The 21,803-nt window shown below is 37.8% G+C and overlaps 2 protein-coding genes across 3 annotated transcripts; one reads left to right on the top strand and one right to left on the bottom strand.

Moving 5' to 3' along the window:
• Window positions 1-220: 220 nt before the first annotated feature.
• On the bottom strand, window positions 221-18,302 carry CPSF2 (cleavage and polyadenylation specific factor 2). Its single transcript, XM_054634960.2, has 15 exons — window positions 18,225-18,302; window positions 17,511-17,696; window positions 15,876-16,035; window positions 15,688-15,793; window positions 14,080-14,209; window positions 13,638-13,753; window positions 12,880-13,067; window positions 12,195-12,485; window positions 11,017-11,117; window positions 10,480-10,680; window positions 9,727-9,879; window positions 8,964-9,189; window positions 6,980-7,279; window positions 5,896-6,030; window positions 221-5,749 (listed from the first exon to the last, which is right to left on the bottom strand). Exons 2-15 carry the CDS (start codon window positions 17,657-17,659, stop codon window positions 5,657-5,659), a joined length of 2,349 nt encoding a protein of 782 aa, XP_054490935.2. The 5' UTR covers window positions 17,660-17,696; window positions 18,225-18,302; the 3' UTR covers window positions 221-5,656.
• NDUFB1 (NADH:ubiquinone oxidoreductase subunit B1) lies at window positions 18,295-21,273 on the top strand. Of its 2 annotated transcripts, none has more exons than XM_054634663.2 (3): window positions 18,295-18,448; window positions 19,663-19,807; window positions 20,957-21,273. In XM_054634663.2, exons 2-3 carry the CDS (start codon window positions 19,668-19,670, stop codon window positions 20,991-20,993), a joined length of 177 nt encoding a protein of 58 aa, XP_054490638.1. In that variant the 5' UTR covers window positions 18,295-18,448; window positions 19,663-19,667; the 3' UTR covers window positions 20,994-21,273. The 2 variants fall into 2 exon arrangements, with proteins under 2 accessions (XP_054490638.1, XP_054490639.1); XM_054634664.2 differs by having other exon boundaries at window positions 18,330-18,448; window positions 19,666-19,807.
• Window positions 21,274-21,803: the final 530 nt, after the last annotated feature.

Genomic DNA, 21,803 nt, shown 5'->3' with positions numbered 1-21,803 from the left:
GACGAGACTTCTTGCAGACAAGGCAACTGAATTAAGTGACAACTTTAAGAAGGTATCAGTAAAACCACCACTTGAGAAATCAATCACTCCAAGAGCTGTTGCTTAACAACTGTGTTGCTAAGAGTGCATTCTTCACACCTATATATTCCCATAAACTAATCAGCCACAAACAAAGGAAAAAAATAATTTTGGTTGCATGTAAAAATAAGAACCTTCAACATTTTGAAGATGGAATTTTTATTTACTTGCAAAAGTTCTGACATTGTTATTAACATTAAATGTTATGCTCTATTTTCTGCATCTCAAATACCAGTAAGGGCAGTGGTAGCCAATACTACACAACAGGATGAACACTCTCCACTGGCTTCCCGTGTAATTTTCCAGAGTTAGTTTTAGAAAAATTGGTACCAACCTTGAGCCAAGTTCAATAGAAAGCCTGTGGTTTGGTTTGTATTATTTTTTAATTGAAATTACCACCACTGCAAATTTCTTTAGAATCATTTGTCAAAAGTAGCTTTTAGAGAAGTTTTTATCACTTCCAAAAAGCTGCACGGAAAATTAAAAATATTTAAGAAAAGCCTACAGAACTGCAGTAATGTATTTTTTCATTACCAAAATCAGTGACTGCCAGATTGCAGTTACAAACTACACTTTTTGGCAGATGCTTAGCTCATTATCATTCAGCTGTTGAATCACAGATCCAGCTTGCATCACCTAAGAGGATTATACAACAACAGGCAGGTTTTTACTGCTTAAAGCTCATAGAGCAAACTTGTTTCTTCTGACCTTAAGAGTTTGTATGGATCCTTCTCTTCCAGGAAAACAGGTACAGGGCTTACTCGAAGTTGTACTAAATAATGCAGGAGTGGGGTTGTTTTTTTGATTTTTAATTTCTTATCACAGTGGTAATACATAACCTAACAAAGACAGTAAAACTTGAAGTTCACTGTATGAAACAACCTTGTTCTCCCAAATACTCAAAACTATATTCCTCTTCTACCACTGTGAGGAAGTGTTAGAGCTGAAAGGAAGAACCAGGTCACTTACCACTGAACTGCAACTGTTCTGTACTTGCAGGAGACAAACCATGCAACAAGACTCCCAAAATAAATGCTGGTAGTGCAGGATGGACATGATCTGGCAATGTGCTCTTGCAGCCCAGAGAGCCAATTGTATCCTGAACTGCATCAAAGCAGTGTGGGCAGCAGAGTAAAGGAGAGGACCTGCCCTCAACTCCAGTCTGGTGAGATCCCACCTGCAGTGCTGCATCCAGCTCTGGGGTCCCAGCACAGGAAGGACCTAGACCTGTTGGAGCAACTGCAGAGGATGGCCACAAAGATGATCAGGGAGCTGGAGCACCTCTCCCATGAAGGCAGGCTGAGATAGTTGGGATGGTCTAGCCTGGAAAAGAGAAAGCTCTGGGAAACCTTAGAGCAGTAATCAAAGGGGTCTTAGAGGAGAGCTGGAGAGAGACTTTTTATAAGGGCATGTAGTGATAGGACAAGGGGAAATGGCTTTAAACTGAACAAGAGCAGGTTTAGATTAGGTCCTAGAAAGAAATTCTTCTCTTTGAGTGGGGGTGACATACTGGCACAAACTGCCCAGAGAGGCTGTGGATGGCTCATTTCTGGAAGTGCTCAAGACCAGGCTGGATAGGGCTTTCAGCAACCTGGTCTAGTGAAAGGTGTCCCTGCCCATGGCAGAGCACTGAAACCAGATGATCTTTAAGGCCCCTTCCAAACCAAACCATTCTATGATTCCATGAGATTTTGATCTTTGTATTATATTTCTTACCCAACCAAAATGAGTCTCAAGAGAAGGTAAGACCCAATACTGTTTAAAGTATTTTTAAAAATAAATGCCAACAGGCAATTTTATAGATTCGTAGATTCTTTTGATCTAGTTTCGTTATCCCATTTTGAACTACCATTGATGACTCACACAGTTTTCAGACCAAGAACTACAATTCTGGTTACTAGATACATTTCTTTATCAGATTTGACTGTGAGATCATCTTCCCCAGCACTTCCTTTTCAAAACTATGAAAACATCTCTAAAAGCCATGAAACAGAATATCATGCAGCATTCAGATCCTTAAAGTAAGGACAAAGACTCAAAAATTTTTAGTTGTTTTCAGGGTTTAGGAATGGTATTCTCCCATTTAGTGTTCCCTCCAAAACACTCCAAACCATGTGCCACTTGTTCACTCCTCCCTTCCCCTCTCCTTCCCCTCTTGGGGCTGAAGAGAAGAATTGGAGTCACAAAAAGTGAAGATTGTGGCTTGAGATAAGACCAATTTACCAGAAACAGCAATGAAATAAGAAAATGAACAGTGACAGCAGCAACATTAATAACAGAAGTGTAAATGGGAAGTGAGCAATTCCCATATGAATGCTCACCCCTGCTCCAAAGGGAGCCCAACAATAACTTACCACTGCCAGGAAGGGACCCCTTACCCATTCCTGGAAAATTACTTGAGGTGGCAGGGAATAACCTCTGGGTACTGCCCATGCCCCTTCTGGCTGCTGCAAAAATCAACCCTGTCCTGGCCAGAACCAAGTTTAAGTGTTTCCCCCAGGCAATACACTCCCCTTTACTACCTGAAGTAGTAATACATGTCATGCCTTAGCAAAGAAATCTTGATTCTGTACAAAACAAGTGTTTTAGGGCACAACCATCTATAATAATTATTTAGATTGGAGGGTGGGGAGGAAGCACGGCTCTGCTTGTTAATTCCTAATGAATAGCATTTGACTCAAATTAAAACCTAACAGATATGGGAAAAACCCTACATTTCAAAGCAAGTTGTAGCACCAAGTAGATCTCAAATGCTCTCCCAAGACTGTTACTCTGACAGAATGCTGGGCACCCTACCTTTCCATTAACAGCATATTTTGAGAAGTGGATCTGGTTACATCTAAATATTGTTGAAGAATGGACAAGACTGTCACCTTTACTTCACCTCCAGCTCATATTGTCAAAGTAAAATGATTAAAAATGAAACTGTCACAAACAATGTTATTTAACTCAGGATAAAGCTACGTTTTGATAACAGGAACAGCAAAATAACTAACGCTAGAATTATATTTTTATCATTACAGACCTTTCCTCTGTCTCCACATACCCTTGGCTCTTCTTATGCGAGGAATCTGAACTATCCAGGAGCACTGGAAGGAAATATTTTTAACTGGTGAACACCAAAACTAGGTTTGAAGTTAATGTTCTTACCCTCAGGAACAACAGAGGGCAGAATAAGAAATGGTACTCTTTGTCACATTTTTACTGCTAATGAAACAAATGTAGAAGCCTGAAAACACAACTTACGGATCACAGCAGTACTGACATTTTGTGAAGGTAAGGGGAAATCAATCTTTTATTTCAGATAAAAACTAGAACCAGACTAGTAACTCTGAAAATCACACACAGAAGTTCAATTACTGTCTAAAGCAAATCATAGTTAAGAACATTTTAGGGAACTGACAGCAGAATAGGCAAAATGAATGAGCAGAGGCTTCAGGTGCACACTGCTTCACAAGCACGGAATGCCCAGCTGAGGAGCACACCTGCCCTACAGCACCAGTGCAGCCTGTGATGCATTCTCTACAGACCTCCAGACCTCCAGACTCAGCTCTCAGCTGACTACTTGCACCTTGCATGTCAGCTTTCTAGGTCTGATTTCACTCTTCAGCCACACTCATGCTGAATAGACTAAAATAAGAAGCTGTTTTGCTTATACTTGAGCCTTTTCCTCTGTGATAGCACTAATTTGGGATGTCAGCACACACTAGAATTTACAGACTGATAACACTAAAATTTTGTGATCCTAGCTGAATTTGTATCAGTAGGTCAGAAAAACAAACAAAACTGATAGAAAGGTTTATGATCACACTGTGCTGTCTTTATCCTTTTTTTAAAAGCAGCACTATTTTGACTTCCTAAGGGGTTTTTTCTTTATTAGCATATTCCATGCAGGTGTGTGTGATCCCTTCCCATCCTAAGCCCTCAAGGTTAAAGTCCTACAGCCAATATGATTATGTACAAAGTAATTCACTTTATAAAAGTTCACTAGTATAAACAACAGTAGTAATACAATAGTATTCAGTAACAAGTATGCAGCATCATATAGATTTACATAGCATTGCTACAAAACCAGAGCATTTCTATTGAGTTCTGGATGTCAATATAAGGAAATACACATTTTTCTAGACTGTTAAGAAAAAAAACCCCAGATTTTGTGTAAGAAAATACATTCTCACTCAGTATTGTATTTTCAAGTTTTTTACATATCTAGTATACAGTTCTATCAAATGTTTAATACAGTCTTCACTTTTAATCTACTATTTTAAACAGAATAGTCTGTAGATCAGACAGAAATTTTTTGTTGAGAATGAGTTGCAAAGTAAATTATCTTTCCATTGATAGCCCACAGGGCTATTTTTTGCCACTTTTTCAAAAGGTTTTATTTAAGCACACACACAAAAAGCATATATTACATTGTTTTATGTAAAAAGCAAACAACCCTCCACTGCCAAAGCTGGTGTTTCACACACAGATAGAGGAAAAAAGGATTAAATAAACTTGAGAGGCCATTTGTTTTCATAACTTAATTTCTGAGAAATTAATGAACTCAAAACTGTGTTTATCCTTACCTAAAAGATAAGGTAAATTCCTAGCATCAGCAGCTATAATAAGTCTTACTGTCATCTAGAACAGAACATGGTACAAAATCATTAAATAATTACATGAACAGATTTCAAGAGAAAAGATCTTCCTGACCTTGGCTCATGGCACTCTGAAAAAACAGCAGTGCATGGATAAAGGCTTTAGAATTTGAAAAGTATTAAAATCAGAACTTAGAAAAGGTTTTATAATTGGCATAATTTTGCAAGAGCTAGGAGTTATGAATTCTGTAAATTTGCACAGAAGTTACTCTGAAGCATAATTACTGCATTTTAAACTACCTGAAAATATAATCCAATCTTCTTAGAGTAATTGCCCCAGTAATTTTTTTATCCTGCAGATTACAATATGAAATGCTGCTTCAGAACAAATCAGTAAGATGGAAGAGATACAGCATTAAGATGCAGCCAGATTAACACTGGGGAAACTTAAAGCACTCTAGCTTTAAGTGGGCTGTTAATAATGTACTTCAACTAACCTCAATTTCAAAACAAAAGAGGGAAATACTTGAGATTGTTCCCCAAATCAAACTTACTAAAAAAAACCCCAAGCAACCAAAACCAAAAACAACCACACAGAAACCGAACAAAACCAAAGAAACCAAAGGTCTTTATCCAATCTTATTTTAGAACAAAAAGAATGACTTTGACATGTTTCGTACTCTTTGACAGGAAATCTGTGAAACCAAAACATGCCCTGGCAAATTGAACCTCTCCTGAGAAACATTCAGTCATAAACTCATTTATAATGTGTTATGTGGGAGATGCCAAGTTGTAACAGTTTAAGAGTCAACTACATGGAATGTACCAACAGATTTATGAACAACAGTAGCAGTTACTCACATGTTCATGGCAGCTAACTCATCTTTGTGAATTAGGTTTCCCTGTATAAATTAGAAAACTACAAAAAGTCAAAACTGGGAGAAACCTCCTTTGTCTGTGAAAGTTCAAGTGAAAACACCTTTGCAGCACTTTTCTTAGACAATAGCATATTGCTCATATAAAAGGTCTCTTATCCTATAGAAGTCCTGGCAGAGGCAGCCTTCCAATCCAATACGCCCTGTTTCAGTCTGAAATAAAAGACAAGTTTCAACTTATTATCTTTACATTAATTAGAAACTTCTCTTATTACTAAAATAATATTTCCTTTATTACTAAAATAATATATTATTTCATAATGTTATTTTCCAAAGAGATTAAAACACAGAACACCTACCCTGCGGACAGCCACCAGGTTGTTGCACACAAGCACTCCTCCAACAAATTCAGCTTGTATACCTTCCCTCAAGAGAACCTGCTTGAAGTCAGACAGTCTTGGCTCATTCATAAACACAGACTGATGCCCAAGAACCTTCAAAACAACACACATAATTTTACTGCTTCTATTTAACACCTTCCATTTTTCCAACGATCTCATTACTGCATTGGCAGCAGTGAGGCCAAGACTTCATGACTCTAAATTGGTTCTATTTCTGTTCACCTGCAGCAATACATCTTCAGGACAGAAAAGCCTTAGAAGCTGCCCATCACACAAAGCAAAAGGTTTTTCTTTGCTCCCATATTGAGGACAAATACAAAGCTACAATGAAGATCCCTCTTCCAAGCCATGCTATGCCAGGGACCAAGTTGCAGTGAGCTGTACTGCTGATCAGTACAGCGTGCTATGATGGTTGCAATGAATCTGAACAGACCTGGCAGTTGTCTCCATGATTCTCTAGCTCCCAAAACAGACTACATTTAGGATTGTGAAACAAAGAATCTTAAAAAGCATCTCTAGAATTAAAAGGTACTGGAATAATTCAACAGAAAGATAAAATAATTATCTCCTAAAATGCAAAGTATTTTAAGAGCTATGGTAAATTTATAGAAAAGATATATTTAATAAACTCCCAAATCACTACTATAGAAGCAGATGTGTGAACGTCAAAGATCTGTATCTCAAGTATATAAAATATCTTCCATGGCATCAACAAAACATAACGAAATCCTGAAGTGACTAACACCAACTGATTTCTCTATCTGCATGTACTAATTATAGATATGACACACACTAATTAAAATCTTAGTTCATAAATATATGGCACTGTTAATGGATGCAAAAGATCATCCTCACTGAAAAGCAAAAAAGCTGAACAAAGAACAGTACCAGGTTTAAAAAAGAGAAACCCAAACATGAAAACCCAGTTTCAATTAGGCTTTCATTTGAGTAAGATCACAGTATCAACTTTTCAGCACTAGAAAAAGACAAATTAATACATAGGTCTTAATAAAAGAAATCCAGATCAGCATCATTTCTGTACCTCATGAGGTGGCAGAGGTTCCAAAGTAGGAATGATCTCGCTCTCCTCACACATCTCCTTGTCATCGTCACCAAAGAGGCTTTTCATGGCCTTCTGTTGTGCAATCACACTCGAGTCTGAAGAAGGCACATCCACTTGCATCTCTAAGTCTTCATCTTCCCTCAACTCTCCCTCTTCCAAAATAACTCCAGTATCCACCTTTGAAACCCTCATGTCCAGAACACCATCTATCCAAGCCAGCTCGGCATCCTTGGCTTTACAGAACTGAAGAGAGCTGACAAGAGAATCTTTCAACCTGACCTGGGTTGCACAAAAAATAAAAGTACTGTTAGTTTCATGGAAAATACAGAGGTCTTACTTCAAGCTTTAAAGATTAGCAAGTTTCTCTTCACCATCTTTCCAGTTGGTTTGATTCATGCACTTTTATGGAGACAAAGGATGGAACTGGTATCACCAAGGCAAGATACTTTAAAATTTATTATATGTAACACTCATATCACAACTTAAAAAGCAGCAGAGATCAACACCTTTCTCATCTTGGCTAAAATGAAAAAAGAACCTACTGAACTGCAAACCTGATGTAAATTTACAGCAAGAGCCATAAATTTCCTTTTAAAACCAGAAACCTTTTTTGCAGTCAAGTTGTTCCTCAGTTGGTCTTGGCAAATTCAGAGGAAGTTTCTATAAATCTATTTGTCAGTAACCTAAATGTTTCAAAATTTCAACCCTCCAAAAAATTATAATTACTATTTTATTGTAAGAAAAAATGTAAATATGAGAATTTTAAGTGCCCTTACCCTGATTCCTCTGGTGGACTCTGGGACTCTAATCCTTTAAATAAAGCTCTACTCTCAGAGATTGTTATCCACATTAGGAGGTCCATGATTCCCACAGTGCAATCAAGGCTGCAACCATGTGAAAGAACCACCAGCTACCCACCCATGTGCAGCACAGCCCACTCAAATGACACTGTGACACTGACACTTCACTCACACCTATTATTTTCAAATTCAACATTGCCACTGCACTTCTCCTGGGTCATTTCTTACACACTAGCAACTCTCATAAGCTTTAAAAAACAAACAAAAACATCCCAACAACCAACAAACCACATGAAGAAAACACGCTGTTTTAAGGCTGCTATAACTAGATGATTTTTAATAACTGGAATTTTCTACTTTCTAGAGGATAACAGATTTTTCTCTAGAAAGAAACAGAAGTACCTCTTTCAACAATTCTACCAAGGTTTTTCTATTAACTTTAAAAGAACAAAGGAATAAAGTACTACTGCAAAAAGTCTTTTTGAGACAATTCCCTCTAAACAACTTCAAAAATTAAATTGAGAGCATACACAATTTTCACATAATTCATACAAGCTATTCCAGCTTTCTTATTTAGAACTTAATATATTGAATTTAATTTTCATGGCTAACACACAACAATACATGATCATAACCTTACTTTCCAAGAATCAGCACATTAAGTTTTTAGGGGGTATGGGTATCTTATTTGTTTTTATCATTAACTTGCTCCTAAATTTACATGTTCACTCTTAGGTACTATTTAAGTATGAAGCATTTTTTTATTCTAGCTCTTTAAGGCTCCATTTGAGATTCAAAGAGAATCCTGAATTGCAGCTAGTATACAATGGTGTTCTAAATATAGGCATTATAAATTTGTAAATACTTCAATAAAGCAAACTGATGCCCCCGTGGACACAAATGTACAAAATTGCCTTTTGCACCTCAGGTAAAAAACCCACTGATATTAAATTCAAGCTTTCAAATGCTTATGAATAATAAGCCTCAGGAGAATGCTTACCTAAACACAGAAAAACACAACTAATGCCTTGATCACACAAAACTGATTGAACAGGTGGTATCACCTCTCCTCTCCCAAAGAACAGAGGGCAAATTACATTCTGCTCATACAGCTCTACTACAGTCCACAGTAGTTACACAACTAAAAAATTCCAGTACCTTACCTGGTAAATGTGTGTTTCACTTGTAGCATCTACAGTTTCATGAAGTTTGGGCATGTAAACTTTAATATCTTTTCCACCAAAAGCTCTGCAACATTCTGCAAGGTCCTGACTGGCCTCAGGTGGGCCATGGACAATGACCAGTTGTCTTGGTTTCATTTGGTTAATAATTTTTTTAATTGAGTCCCCATCTGAACGTCCTTCATAGTCAATGTATGTAACTCTGGCTCTGGTTTGAATTAAAAACCCGAGAATAATATGTTTTAGTTTAAAAGATTAAACTTTTGAGTGTTCCAAAGTACTTCATTAAGATATTTTTTAATTATTGTACATCAACAAAAGGTGTCAGCACAAGGTATATTATAGATTGTCAAATATTAGCATGTGTGTATTTAACACTATACATTAACTAAATTCACTTACATAGTTATTAAAAAAATAAGTTATCCATGAAATAATCATATTTGAATATGTTTTCCTTTTAACAAAACATACTTAAGCATCTATTTTAACATACTATTGTATCATTTCTTCTATCTCTTCCAGTTGTCTCCATAAGACAGGAAACAAACCAAATTTTTTAAGAGTGGGGAACCATAAGACTGTTCTGCACTCCCAGAAAGACTAGTAAAATACAACTTAGCTTGGGGAAAAAAATAAACAAAAATCAAGTCCTTTCCCACTTTGGGAAAATCCAAGTTAGCCTTTTACCCAATTTGCACTGTACCCATGTTCTAGTAGAATTGAGAAGAACAAAGTCACTCACTTAATTTCCATGGATTCTGTTGCAGAAATACATTTGGTAGGAACATCTGATAAATCCTGGTCCATAGGCTCCTCTCCATTTGTCAAACCAGACTCTAATTTGCTTTTTTCTTCTTCTGTTGCTTGAAGCTCTGGAACTAGAAAATCCTCAGGTCTAAAGAATTAAAGGTATTTTGCTTTTTAGAGTAAAACCAAAGCACTATCTAATATAAAAACAAACAGTGCTGATTATTACTACTAAGATTTTTTGTAACTGCTATTGCCAGCAACAACTACACCTGCCAAATATTTCTGTACTTGAAAAGAGCTGATTTGGAAAATATGACCTTCCTATCTTAAAAAAGAACTTGAATAACTTAGGAAATACTGGCAAATTGCAGATTTCTAGCAAGCATTCCTTATGAAAAGCTGAAAAATATCACTGACTTTTGTTAGGATGAATAGTGTTTTCTCACCTCACAAATTTAACATTAAGTGAAATTTAAAGCAGAAGAGTCAGGTTAAAATAATTTAAAATCTTCTATCTCAAAATATTTTAAAAAAAGCCTGGAGTGAAAATACATCCTGAGGGGTGTGAACACAGGTCAAAGATCAGCACTCTGCAGCTTCAATCCTTATCATAAGCTGTGTCTAAGACTAAGCAGTTTGAAGAGCATATAGCAATGCTGCAAAAGAGACAGAATGGTGAATTTAATTCCTTCTAGGTTTTGATTATTTCATAGCTACTATGTTAGTATACATTACCACCACATACTTGATAATTTCACCATATTCATCCCATTTAATTCTTTCTTCAGGAGCTGGAAACATTGGATAAGATTTTTTTGCCTGTTTGAAGAAGCTTCCTTTCCGGCTACCTTCACCCTTCATCATCAAATCATGTTTGGTCTTATGTAAAGTTGGCTGATCAATATCCTCTTCAGCATCACTCTCATCACTGGAATCAATATCTGCCCTGAAATGACATTCCAAAAACACCTAGCATGTCTTTTTTTTTTCTTCAGGTTTTATATTACATAAACACACTGACTAGAAAATAACAGTTGACATAACACTAAACAAGGCCAAGGGCAGTTTATATATCTGAGAAAGAGCTCACAGTTAAATGGCAGATGAAACTGGGTCTATCAGGACAACAGATTAAAGACAACCCCTCCTGATTCCTCAGGGCCCTCAGACAAGGCTACTGAAACTCTAATTCTCATTTAGGCCTGAAAAGAGTTGAAGGAGAAGAATAAACACACAGAAATCCCAACTCTGATCATAACAGCAGAATGAGCAACATACTTACTCTTTAGACTGCTCTAACTTCTTAGCTGCCTCTTTCTTTAGTTTTTCCTTTTCTAGATATTCCTCAAGTTCTTTTCCTTCCAACTTGACACGTTTTCTCAACTGCAGATGGAATTAAAATTAATGTTATTGTGAGTAGCTAACACTTTTTTAAAGTAGCTAACTTTAATAATTCTCCTATATGCTGCTGACAAGAATACTTGTCCTTGTGCAGCAAAGGCAAGTATAAAAGACAAGACTATGGCAACAATGTGGTACCTTGACATCATGATAGTGTCAATTTGTACAGTCTACTTTAAATGAAAGCATTCCTAAAAATATTAAAATCAATTAAGCTTTCCAAAAATAAGTGAAGGCAAACACTCTTAGATGCGCAGTGGTTTTTTAGTTTTTCTATCATTAATATCAAACCAGAAGAAGCTAGCGAAGTCATACTAGCTGGCAAAACAATGGTAGATTTTGTTTCTTGTTTTCTGAGTACAGTTCACTTTGAATAAACTGAATTCTAGTAATAATCTAACACTATAATTCAATGATTTCAATCCAATCTAAAACCAAAATAAAGCTGCATCATCAGTGCTGAAATTATCACTTGCAATCACAGGGGACTTCCATAAATTAACAATGTGCACCAGAACGAAGTAGACACAGGTGTACAGATTATTGAAAACAATTTGAAAGCATGAATAGCAATTAATTATCTCCTAATTTCCAGCATTTGCTTATCCCTCTAATCCTGTTGGGATTTTTATACTAATTTGAATTGATTCTCCTCTCATCCAAACCAGGAGAATTTTCCAGCAAGACTAACCCATCATATGTAGTGATCTGTATGTCAGCTGCAAGCAGACTTTTTTCTATTATACTAGAAACATAAAGGAATGAGTTGTCTAAGAATAAATATTTAAAAGGAATTTCATGCTCAGCTTGATTAATTTTGCCATGCCATGAAAAGTATTTTGCAGTTCTCAGGAGGAGACCTATTTTTATGTAAATTTACCCACAATCTGATAAATATGCAACATACCAATTTCAGGTTTCACTCCACCACTAGAAGCATTTCCAGAAGATCAAAAGGGAAACCATGTTCAGTTTTGCCCACACAACCCCAGAAGAAGAAAGAATAAGAATAGTAAGAATTCCACAATAAGAACCTGGAGCTATAGAGACAACTCTTACCTCAATATCTATAACTTTTTCAGCAGGATTATCAATCAGGAATCGTGCTAATGTTCCAGGTGTAGTGCGATAAGTTAAAATTATGGAGTTTTTGGAATCCTGGCACCATTGAATGAAAAGATCTCTAGAAAACCCACACTCCAAGTCAGGCTGACTGGCAAGAACAACTTTAGGACTAGGCACTCGAGCCAGATCAGACAGACTGTGACATAAGGAGAGATGGCGGAACTGAAAAGGGTTGTTTCTCTTGTCTTCAAAGCACCTCATCAACTTGTCACTCATCCATTCCACCTAAAATACATATTAGAGAAACTTATCTATACAGACACAAGTTGTTCAACAGCACAAGCTTCATATGAAGTAGAGGATGCAATATGGCCATGATTTCTTCAGTATTTCTCCGAAGGTATAGAAATAATGTTGAGCATAACCAACACTGAAACAAGTACTTTAAGTTCTCTTTTTTAACAGCTATAAACTATGCTAACAAGTCTTATCATCAAGAAACATGCCCACTGTCACAACTGGACACTGTGTTACTTGATCAAAAGAGCTGAGACACAAACATGCACTACAGAATAAGGACATTCACCCAGTATTTTGCCATTTTTTACCATTAAAAAGAAAAGCTTTTGCATAAATGCTCCTTTACTCTTCATAATTGGATTTTAAAATCAAAACAAACCTGTGATTTAGAGAACTCCACTACATTGTAGCTGACATTATTCAAAAGTGCAAGAGAGTAGACTCCCAATCCTGCATCTTTTGTTCTCCAGATCTGATCAAGAAGCTGAGCAAGTTCCAGAACTCTGCCTGCTGTATCCACAGCTATTAATACATTTCCATCACCTCGTAATGTCTCCAAAACATTAGCTAGGAAGAATTAAAAACAAAACAAAAACCTACTTATACTTTGAATCAAAGTTAGAAGGTTTGTGGTGTGGCTGCAATTTTTGTTTTTGTTATGTCACACTAGCAATCATATTCAAAAGTATACTGAACACAGAAACAAATGAAACTTCAAAAGAGATCCAAATCCACACTTCCACCAAAATTAAAGGGAGCTGGAGTTTTCTCGGTAGCTCTGAAGATCTTTCTGCCTTGGTATTGCTTACTTTTGTTTGTCTGTTTTTGGTTTTTTTTAATTAAAAACCAACAGAAAATGAAGTTTAAAAAAAGAAAGTGCTGAGGAAGGTAATGTAAAAATCCCTGAAGAGATTGAAGGATACTGGGTAAAATACACTGTTTTCAAATACAGTTCATTGTTGTTAGGAAAACATTTAACTCACAGGATCAGTATCATCAGAAAAGAGTAATTCAAAACTTGTTACATTTTAATATGAGTTCTTAAGTTTAAATGCTAATGAATTTCTCATAGAAAAATAATTTATAGTGGCTAATAAATCACATTACTGATATTTTTGAAGCCCAAACAATACATACTCAGCAGCTGTTCATCTCTTTGCTTCCTCCTGGGTTGTACATAAGTAGCATTGAATGAATCTGTAATAAGCAATGAAGGCCTGCTCAACATTTCCAAGGAACATCCATTCAGATGGCTGTGGAAAAAAGGAAAAATCTCACTTTTTTACATTTCTATTTTATGAGAAAAAATAAGGCAGCTAGATTACAGATATTTGCATGTACAGAAACCAAACTACTCAGCTGCTGAATGCTTCCTGCTTCAAATTTACAAATAAATAAACAAATGGAATAAAGAAATCCAGAGCTAATGCTTGCTTCAAACTGATTAATCTGGATGCAAATGAAATTAGTGATCTTATTAGAACTGGAAATGCACTTCTGCTTCCACACCTCTTTATCACCCACTAAATGATACACAGCTAACACAGCTAAGAACTATCCATTACTATGTTGAACTTACATCTCCCTCTTGTGGTTGAAATCAACGGCATAAACAATTTCTTCCTCCCCATCCTTGACAATCTTCCAAATTGTGCCTCCTATCATGTGACCAGCTGGCAATGGTGTGATTGACAAACCATGTCCTTTGCCTACAAAGGTTTTCAGTATTTTAGGTAGATTACACATAGTAAAATCCATTACTCTGAACAAGACATAGTAACTTTAAACAACTGAATACCCAAATTACTACTGAGAAAAAAAGTCAAATGAAGTATGAAAAAGCAGTAATGTCTGTCCTTACCGTCTAAGCAGTAATGTCAAAATATTTTGCAATTCACTTTTATATTTCCTCCAGAATAAAGAAACTAAAGCAAAGATCACTTCTTCCCTCCACCTCCCACTGATACTCAGAGCTGCTGTAACTATGGACGTAAACAACAGTAAATTATATAAAAAGCATATATCACAAGAAAACAACCACAATGATGAAAGCCAGGATCCTCTCTGGAGCAACACTAAATGTTTACTACAGCATTCACTTTTGAGGTACTTAGGAAAACTTATGTAAATTACACAACCTGGAAGCTTTCCAGAATGATAAACAAATAAGTTAAACTGTAGCAGAAAAGGTGTTCATGTGCTGCAGTCAGGGATGACAACTTTTCAGCACCTGATGCATTTTTCAAATGCACTGTTGCTCCCTGTCATTGATAACAGCCTGTATGTACATCAGATTAAAATGAGACTACCCACAACCATTACTCACTGACACTACTGCATTAAATGCACAGTAATAATTAATAATTAAACATATATTATCCTCTAAAAGCCTCCATCGACTCTTTTCAAATCACCTCCATTAAATATAAAAGAAGTTGCTTGTTTTAAAAAAGTTGTATGCCAAAATTACTCTTTAGATGTAAGAATTGCCAGGGTAGACATAGCCTTGCCACAATATCTCGAAAAGGGGCCAGCAGTCTTTCAAGGACAACATCCTCTTTCTATTTTCCAAATAAGAAGTCTTTTAGCAGCAATATTCATGAACCTGTAAAATACTGCACTTCAGAGACAAACTGCTGGTGATCAGCCTCCACATGTCTCTGTTCAAGAAGAGAGTTTTTATTTTATTCTGATCTTTACATTCAACTCAAGTGGAAAGCTGCTGATTATCACAGGTCCCAGCAACACACTACACTGAGTATGATTTGAGCCACTGAAGATCTCCCCATTAAACCTGCACATGCTGTAACTTCATCTCTGCTCTACAAAGCTTTCCCTTGTGCTACTGCTTATGGAGAGTTTGGAGTATCTGTTGCTAGAGCTAAGTAAATACTTTTAACAGACATCAGTAAATTCCAACAGAAGTTACAAAAACATAAAAGAGAAACAAACATCTAAACACTGGCATGACCTCCTCCTCATCTCCTCATTAAGTGAAATTCTATCAATTTCTAGATACAATTGCGATTGATACAGACTGACATGAGGCTAATGAATTGCAGTGCTTCAGCACTGCAAAACACACAAAATTTTAAACTCAGTCCCTTTAAAAAAGTTACTTTGACTCGTAACTGCTCTGTTGCCTTTCACTAAAAGTAATTTCTTGAGATTTTGGTGACAACTTTACCTTTTAAGTTCACAATCTGAGAAAACTTCAGCTGTTGTATCTTATCAAAGGCTGCATCTACATCATCCAATGTAAAGAGTGTGAAATCTTCAGTATTATGGCGTGACTAAAACAAACAAAGAGGTACAGAGCATTCAAACACTCCACCATCAAAGATGTTGTGTATGAAAGTATGAACTTAAACATACCTGGTAGAGATCATACATAAACATCTGTCCCATTTTATATACAGGAATAGTTGCATAAATGGCACAATTCAATCCCATTTTTCCAACTGCATATGGAAGTGCACCAAGGTGTAGAGGGTCAGGGTGGGAAAGAAGAACAGCATCAACCTGGTGTACATGCCTATAAAAAGAGGGCCAACAAAAGCCATTGAAAGGAGCTCTGTATGGTTTTATATATCTCCTGCTAGGGCTGTTTTGAGAATACATACAGTCTGAATGTCAAACAATGAAACTTAAACCCTTCAAGAATTGGAACAGTTTTAAAAATCATAATTAAAACTTACAGGTGTTTCCTAATGTTCAAGTACTTAAAAACACAAGTGACTTCAGAAAGCATAACTTAAAGATTTGAAGAAGTAAGACCTTAGTATATACGTGGACACCAGAAAGTAAATCAACTGAAGGACCAAGAATAATATCAGTACAGATGTGCTACAAATTGCTCATACACCCCAAAACAGATGACAACTTTTCTTCTGATGAGATCAACCAAGTAAAAGAACCAAAGACAACAATCCTTCAACTGATAAGGATAAATCAAAATATATTTCAATATTTTTTGATCAAATCAAAATATATATCTTAATACCGAAAATATCAAACATATCATTTAAGAAAAGTAGCACACGAGTTTAGGGGATTTTATTACTCTTAAAACCATTTTTTTTTTCCTTGCAAAGTGCTGCATAAAATTAGAACTCAGACTAAAACCTTTCTACATATCATAACTGAAGAACTTGAGGGCATAAAACACATGTACCAAATGAAAATACAAGCTGGACTGACAGTTTTTTGTTCCCTTGCATAGTAAGTGAAGCACACACATTCTTCTCGATAGCTGTTATGAAAAATTTTATCTAATTGCTTCTTACATAAGACACTTGAAAAATTTTATAAATTATCCTCAGTACCTAACAATCCTCACTTAAAAGATCTTAAACATTGCAAGTGTGTCAATGCTACAAAACTAGTATCAAAAAGCTCAGTTTCTTTCCCAAATTTCCATGTCTCAGTCCTAACTTGGCCATCAACACAGCTCCTTGCTGTATATCTGAAGAAGTTCAATATTAAAGTCTAGACAGATGTTGGTCTGGAGAGGCTTTTTCCCTTTGTAGGGCTGGTGTCCTGACAGAAGGTGTTTTCCTGACAGTCTACTCAACTTGAAACAAGAGCCAAGAGTTGAACTGCTTTGTATTCAGCCTACATGCAGGAAGGCTTCCCCTCCTATTTAAAACTTAGTTAAGTATTCTAAATCAGTTGAGAGTCAAGGTCAGTCTCTCCTAAACTATGTCACATTTATGACAATAAAAAACAAACAAATCATCCAAGCCAAAATAAAAACTGAACAGTTTGAGAATTACAGTTAAGAGACACAACTCACTGGACTGACAAGGAAAAAATTCCAAGTTTTTGCTGGAAATGTTTCAGCAGTGTGATTCCCTTCATGTAAAACTTACATGAAACAAAACAAAAAAAAAAAAAGAACAATTTTTCATTTAGCAACACCATACATTATACCACTGCATGGAATTTTGAAAACTTCCAAGACAGACCAAGCCCTATTTTAAAAATAGGTGTATGAACTGAACTACTTACTTCCTCAGAGAATCAATAATATCCATAGAAAAGTTTTCATCCCAGCCACAGTCCAAAAGAAAACGAAACTCATCTACTTGCAAAAGATAGCAGAGGGCAGATTCCTCCTGCACCCCCGCGAGCGTAGTCAACTTGATAATCGATGTCATTTTCCTCTCCAAGTGTTTAATCTCCAAAAGAACTAATCTGAATGGGGGACAAAATGTTTCGTTGACTGACACAAAGAAAAATTCCATTTACTTAGATCTAGCTTCACATATTCTTGAAAATATGCAGGCTAACGGTGTTAATACTGTTCAATACAGCTGCTCGATACCAATTAGGAGATATTAACATTCTACTCTTGCAGGTCTTATTAGAAAGAGGCGAGGTTAATTTTCTACAGTATACATTAAGAATAATTTTCAAAAAGCTCCCTAGGAGCAGCGCAGTTAACAGCAGCTCCACGGAGCTGCATGGGGCACCCAGAGATAGCACATCCGGAGACGCGACCCCTCAGAGCAGAGCCAGGGCCTGCCCGAGCAGGGACCCAGCGCGGGGCGGGCCGGGGGCTCCGGGGCTCCAGCGCCCCGCCGGGCCCCAGCGCCTGGGCCTGCACTCGAGCCTGGCCTCTCGCCCGGCGGGGACGGGGTCACGGGGGCGAGCCCTGCGCCCACCCCAGTCCGAGACGAGGAGAACAAGGGGAAGAGGAGGATGGTGTGAAAGAGCCGATACCTGCCGCCCTCAACCACCCCCAGCCCGCGCCGCGCTTGCCGCCATCTTGCGGGAGGCGGGGAGGCGGGGCAGCCGGCGGAAGAGTAGCGGGCGGCACCACCGCGAGCCCGCCGGGGGGAGCGCGCTCCTCCCCCGCCCCTGCGCAGCCCGTGGTCTCGCCCGGCCCGCCGTTCCCGGTGCCCTTGGCGCGGCCGCTGCGGCTCCCGGTGCTGGCGCGAGCAGCGGTAATGGCGGGGGCCCGGAGCGTGCTGGGGGCGGAAGCGCTGTCGGACCTCCCTGGGAGCGCCTCGTCCTGTCCCCTACCTCTTCGGCCGAGACACGGCGGCGGGCGGGAGCGCCTCTCAGCCGTGGGCTTTATGGCGCTGTTGCTGCTGGAGGGGCGGTCGGGGTCCGGGCAGGCCGGGGCGGCTCAACCGGGACGTGGTGGGGCCGTGTCGCGAGTCAGCGGCCGGGGCCGGGGGGTCCCGCCGGGGGTGCGTGCGGGGCCGCCCCACAGCGGCCGCGGCGGAACGGCGGCGGTGCTCGCCCTCAGGGCCCGGCCGGGGCTCCGAGCCCGCCGCTGTGTGTGACAGACTGCGCTGGGATCTGGCAGTAATCTGTGTAATTCCCTGGTCTGAAAGGGTTTGGTTGGGTTGGAAAGGTTTGCTGGGCCTCTTTAGTCTGGAGAAGACTGAGAGGGGATCTCATTAGTGCCTGTAAATGTCTCAAAGGCGGGGGTGCCAGACTCTTTTCGTTGGTGCCCAGCAACGGGACAAAGAGCGATGGCCATAAACTAAAACACAAGAAGTTCTGCCTTAAGACGAGGAAAAACTTCTATAATTTGAGGGTGACAGAGCACTGGAACAGCTGCCCAGAGAGGTCATGGAGTCTCCTTCTCTGGAGACATTTAAAAACCACCTGGATGTGTTTTGTGTGATCTGCTGCAGGTGATCCTGCCTTGGCAGAGAGGTTTGACTGGGTGATCTCCAGAGGGCCATTCCAGCTGTAATAATTCTGTCATTCTGTGATTTTAGAAATGTTCTTCCTTATTTCAGAAATGTAATTTTTTATCTGTCAGCTCCCCGCTAAATACACAACTTGTCTTTGAAACTTGACACAGATAATGAAGTGTCCTTCTACACTTTGGTTATGAAAGTGTTCCTAATGTTTTATAGAGCAGCAAACTTCTGTAGTTACTTTAGTGAGTAAATTAAAGAGATGTTCTATTTCTCTCCTGTTTTAGGATGAAATCCTTTTTCCCAGGGTCAACAGTTAGGATTTCTAAGAAACCCAGGTATGGGTTTGAGAACATATGTGTGTCCTAGGAAGTGTTTGATAGCCCTCATGTGTATTATGTCATTGTAGAATCCTAGTAAGTGAGAGTAAAGGTGCCAAACATGCAACAGTTTCCAAGTGCAGATTTATTAGTGCCTCTTACCTGTTCCACTTTTCTTTCCAGCAGTCATGGTGAATTTTGCCCAAGCTGTGCGTGAACACTGGGTTCACATCCTTGTTCCCTTAGGATTTGTGATTGGATGCTATTTGGACAGATGGAATGATGAAAGATTGTCTTCCTTCAGAAACAAGAGCTTATTATATAAAAGGTCTGCTTTATGATGCTTCTTATATACATAGATAGTTATTTTTCAAAGTGCTTCTCAGTTCTTTTTTAGTTACGAGTGTAACCAAAAAAAGGGAAGAAAGGCCTAAAAATATCAAGCATTCACGAAGTGTTTTAGGTCAGTAATACCTTCTGAAAATGGAATCTTTAGGAGCTAGCTTCATGAAAGAAAGGATCATTAATGACTGTAAAGTTCTTGGTCATGAGATATGGAAACCATTATTTCGACTTTATAACTTCAGCAAGAAACAGAGTGCTTTAGTTTTAATTTTCTCTCTTAAATTTAAAATGATTACAGCGCTTTTCAACCAAATACTTTTATAATAGTGTGTTACTTCAAAATAATCACAAAGTTCTTTAAAATTAACATACATGCTGCTATATCTTCACTGAATTATGTGATTTTATGCACTGATCAGTTTTGTTTTTCTGGCTGTGACTCCTCAGGGAGTATTTCCATCAGAAAACTTCAGACACTGACTCATCTGTGTCAGTTCTAATTCTGTATTAGATCATCAGGTAACAAAAGAAGAGGGGAAAAAAGTCATATTGCATAAAGTGATAGTAGGACTGCTGTCAATTTGTGTGCCAGTGGATTTTTTTTTTTTTTCCAACTCTGGCCTCACCTAAATTAATTTTGAGTAAGAAAGAAAGCTTTCGACATAATCTACCCCACTGGGACATTAGCACTTTTCTTATGTATTTGTTAGTGAAGTTGGGCTGCTGTGTCAGTGTCTTGTAAAAATCCCTTCTTCTTTCACACCTCTCTTTCCCCTAAAGTAATAAATTGCTATATTTAAAAGAAGTAGAATTTTTCATCTTAGATCCAATTAAAAGTCTCTTAACTCCTTAGAAGTCAGGTGTTCTGTGCTTCCAGTTAATTGAATGGAAATCAGAGGACTCAATCCATTGAAGCTTTTGAAAGAAAGGAGGACGTTTATCAGTATGGAAAGATTTTTAACTGACAGCAATTGCAAGGAAAGTTAAATTTTTACATAAATCTCAAAATGAAGGTATTGTTGAATATAAACTAACACAATTAAGTACTTACATTTATTAATAATTATTCTAAAAAGAAAGGTACTAATTTTAGTGTCTTCTTTCTTGTTTGTTTTTTTTTTTTTCTACACAGGGAGTTGAAGCCTGGTGAAGAAGTAACATGGAGATAAAAGCTGATGATGAAAAGGAAGACATTTTTGTTTGATTCATCATCTTCCCTCACATATTGAAAGAACAGGAATATGGTTTTTACCCTGAGAGGATACTACAGTAAAGGACATCTGCAATTCATCAGTGCTAGTTTAATTTCTGGTGTTACTTTTTGAAGTTGATTTAATTACATGACTAATACGTGTTCAGGAATTCCATTAGTCCATAAGCGGTGAAAAAATTTTCTTCCCTACTCTGGAAAAGAGAGGAAGAACTATAGAATAAACTATGCAAAAATCATTTATGTTGAATGTGGTGGTGTTCACAGGGGTCCTAAGGCAAGGGAAGAGATGAGAATCTTGACTCCATGTTTCAGAAGGCTGATTTATTATTTTGTGATATATATTATATAATAAAAAATATATTCTAAAACTTATTAAAAGAATAGAAGAAAGGATTTCATCAGAAGGCTTGAAAGGAATAGAAAGGAATAAAATCTTGTGGCTGACCAGGGAGTCTGATACAGCTGGACTGTGATTGGCCATTAATTAAAAACAACCACATGCGACCAATCAAAGATGCAACTGTTGCATTCCACAGCAGCAGATAATTATTGTTTTTCTTTTCCTCTGAGGTTTCTCAGCTTCTTGGGAGAAGAATCCTGGCAAAGGGATTTTTCAGAAAATGTCATGGCAGCAGTTGTTATTGTTGTGTATGGTGTGGAATGCATGTGTTTATAGCTATTTCATGAACTAGCCTTTAAAGGAGTACTTCCATAAACCCAGAATGTGCTTGACAGCTACTGAACCTGGTTAAGTTTCTGGGTTTCC

This window comes from Agelaius phoeniceus, chromosome 6 (assembly GCF_051311805.1).
Source record: "Agelaius phoeniceus isolate bAgePho1 chromosome 6, bAgePho1.hap1, whole genome shotgun sequence".
Classification (NCBI taxonomy): Eukaryota; Metazoa; Chordata; class Aves; order Passeriformes; family Icteridae; genus Agelaius; species Agelaius phoeniceus.
The sequence above is the reverse complement of the archived record's forward strand: the minus strand, read 5'-3'. Positions and strand labels throughout refer to the sequence as shown.

Bases quoted from the DNA above. Each gene is read 5' to 3' on its own strand.
- NDUFB1 (XM_054634663.2), top strand. From the start codon at position 19,668: ATGGTGAATTTTGCCCAAGCTGTGCGTGAACACTGGGTTCACATCCTT. The intron at 19,808-20,956 runs GTCTGCTTTATG...TTTTCTACACAG, and splicing joins AAGAGCTTATTATATAAAAG to GGAGTTGAAGCCTGGTGAAG.
- CPSF2 (XM_054634960.2), bottom strand. From the start codon at position 17,659: ATGACATCGATTATCAAGTTGACTACGCTCGCGGGGGTGCAGGAGGAA. The intron at 12,486-12,879 runs GTTTGTTTTGAT...TATGTATTTTAG, and splicing joins TGGAGTTCTCTAAATCACAG to GTGGAATGGATGAGTGACAA. The intron at 6,031-6,979 runs GTACAGAAATGA...GTTGTTTTGAAG, and splicing joins AACCTCTGCCACCTCATGAG to GTTCTTGGGCATCAGTCTGT.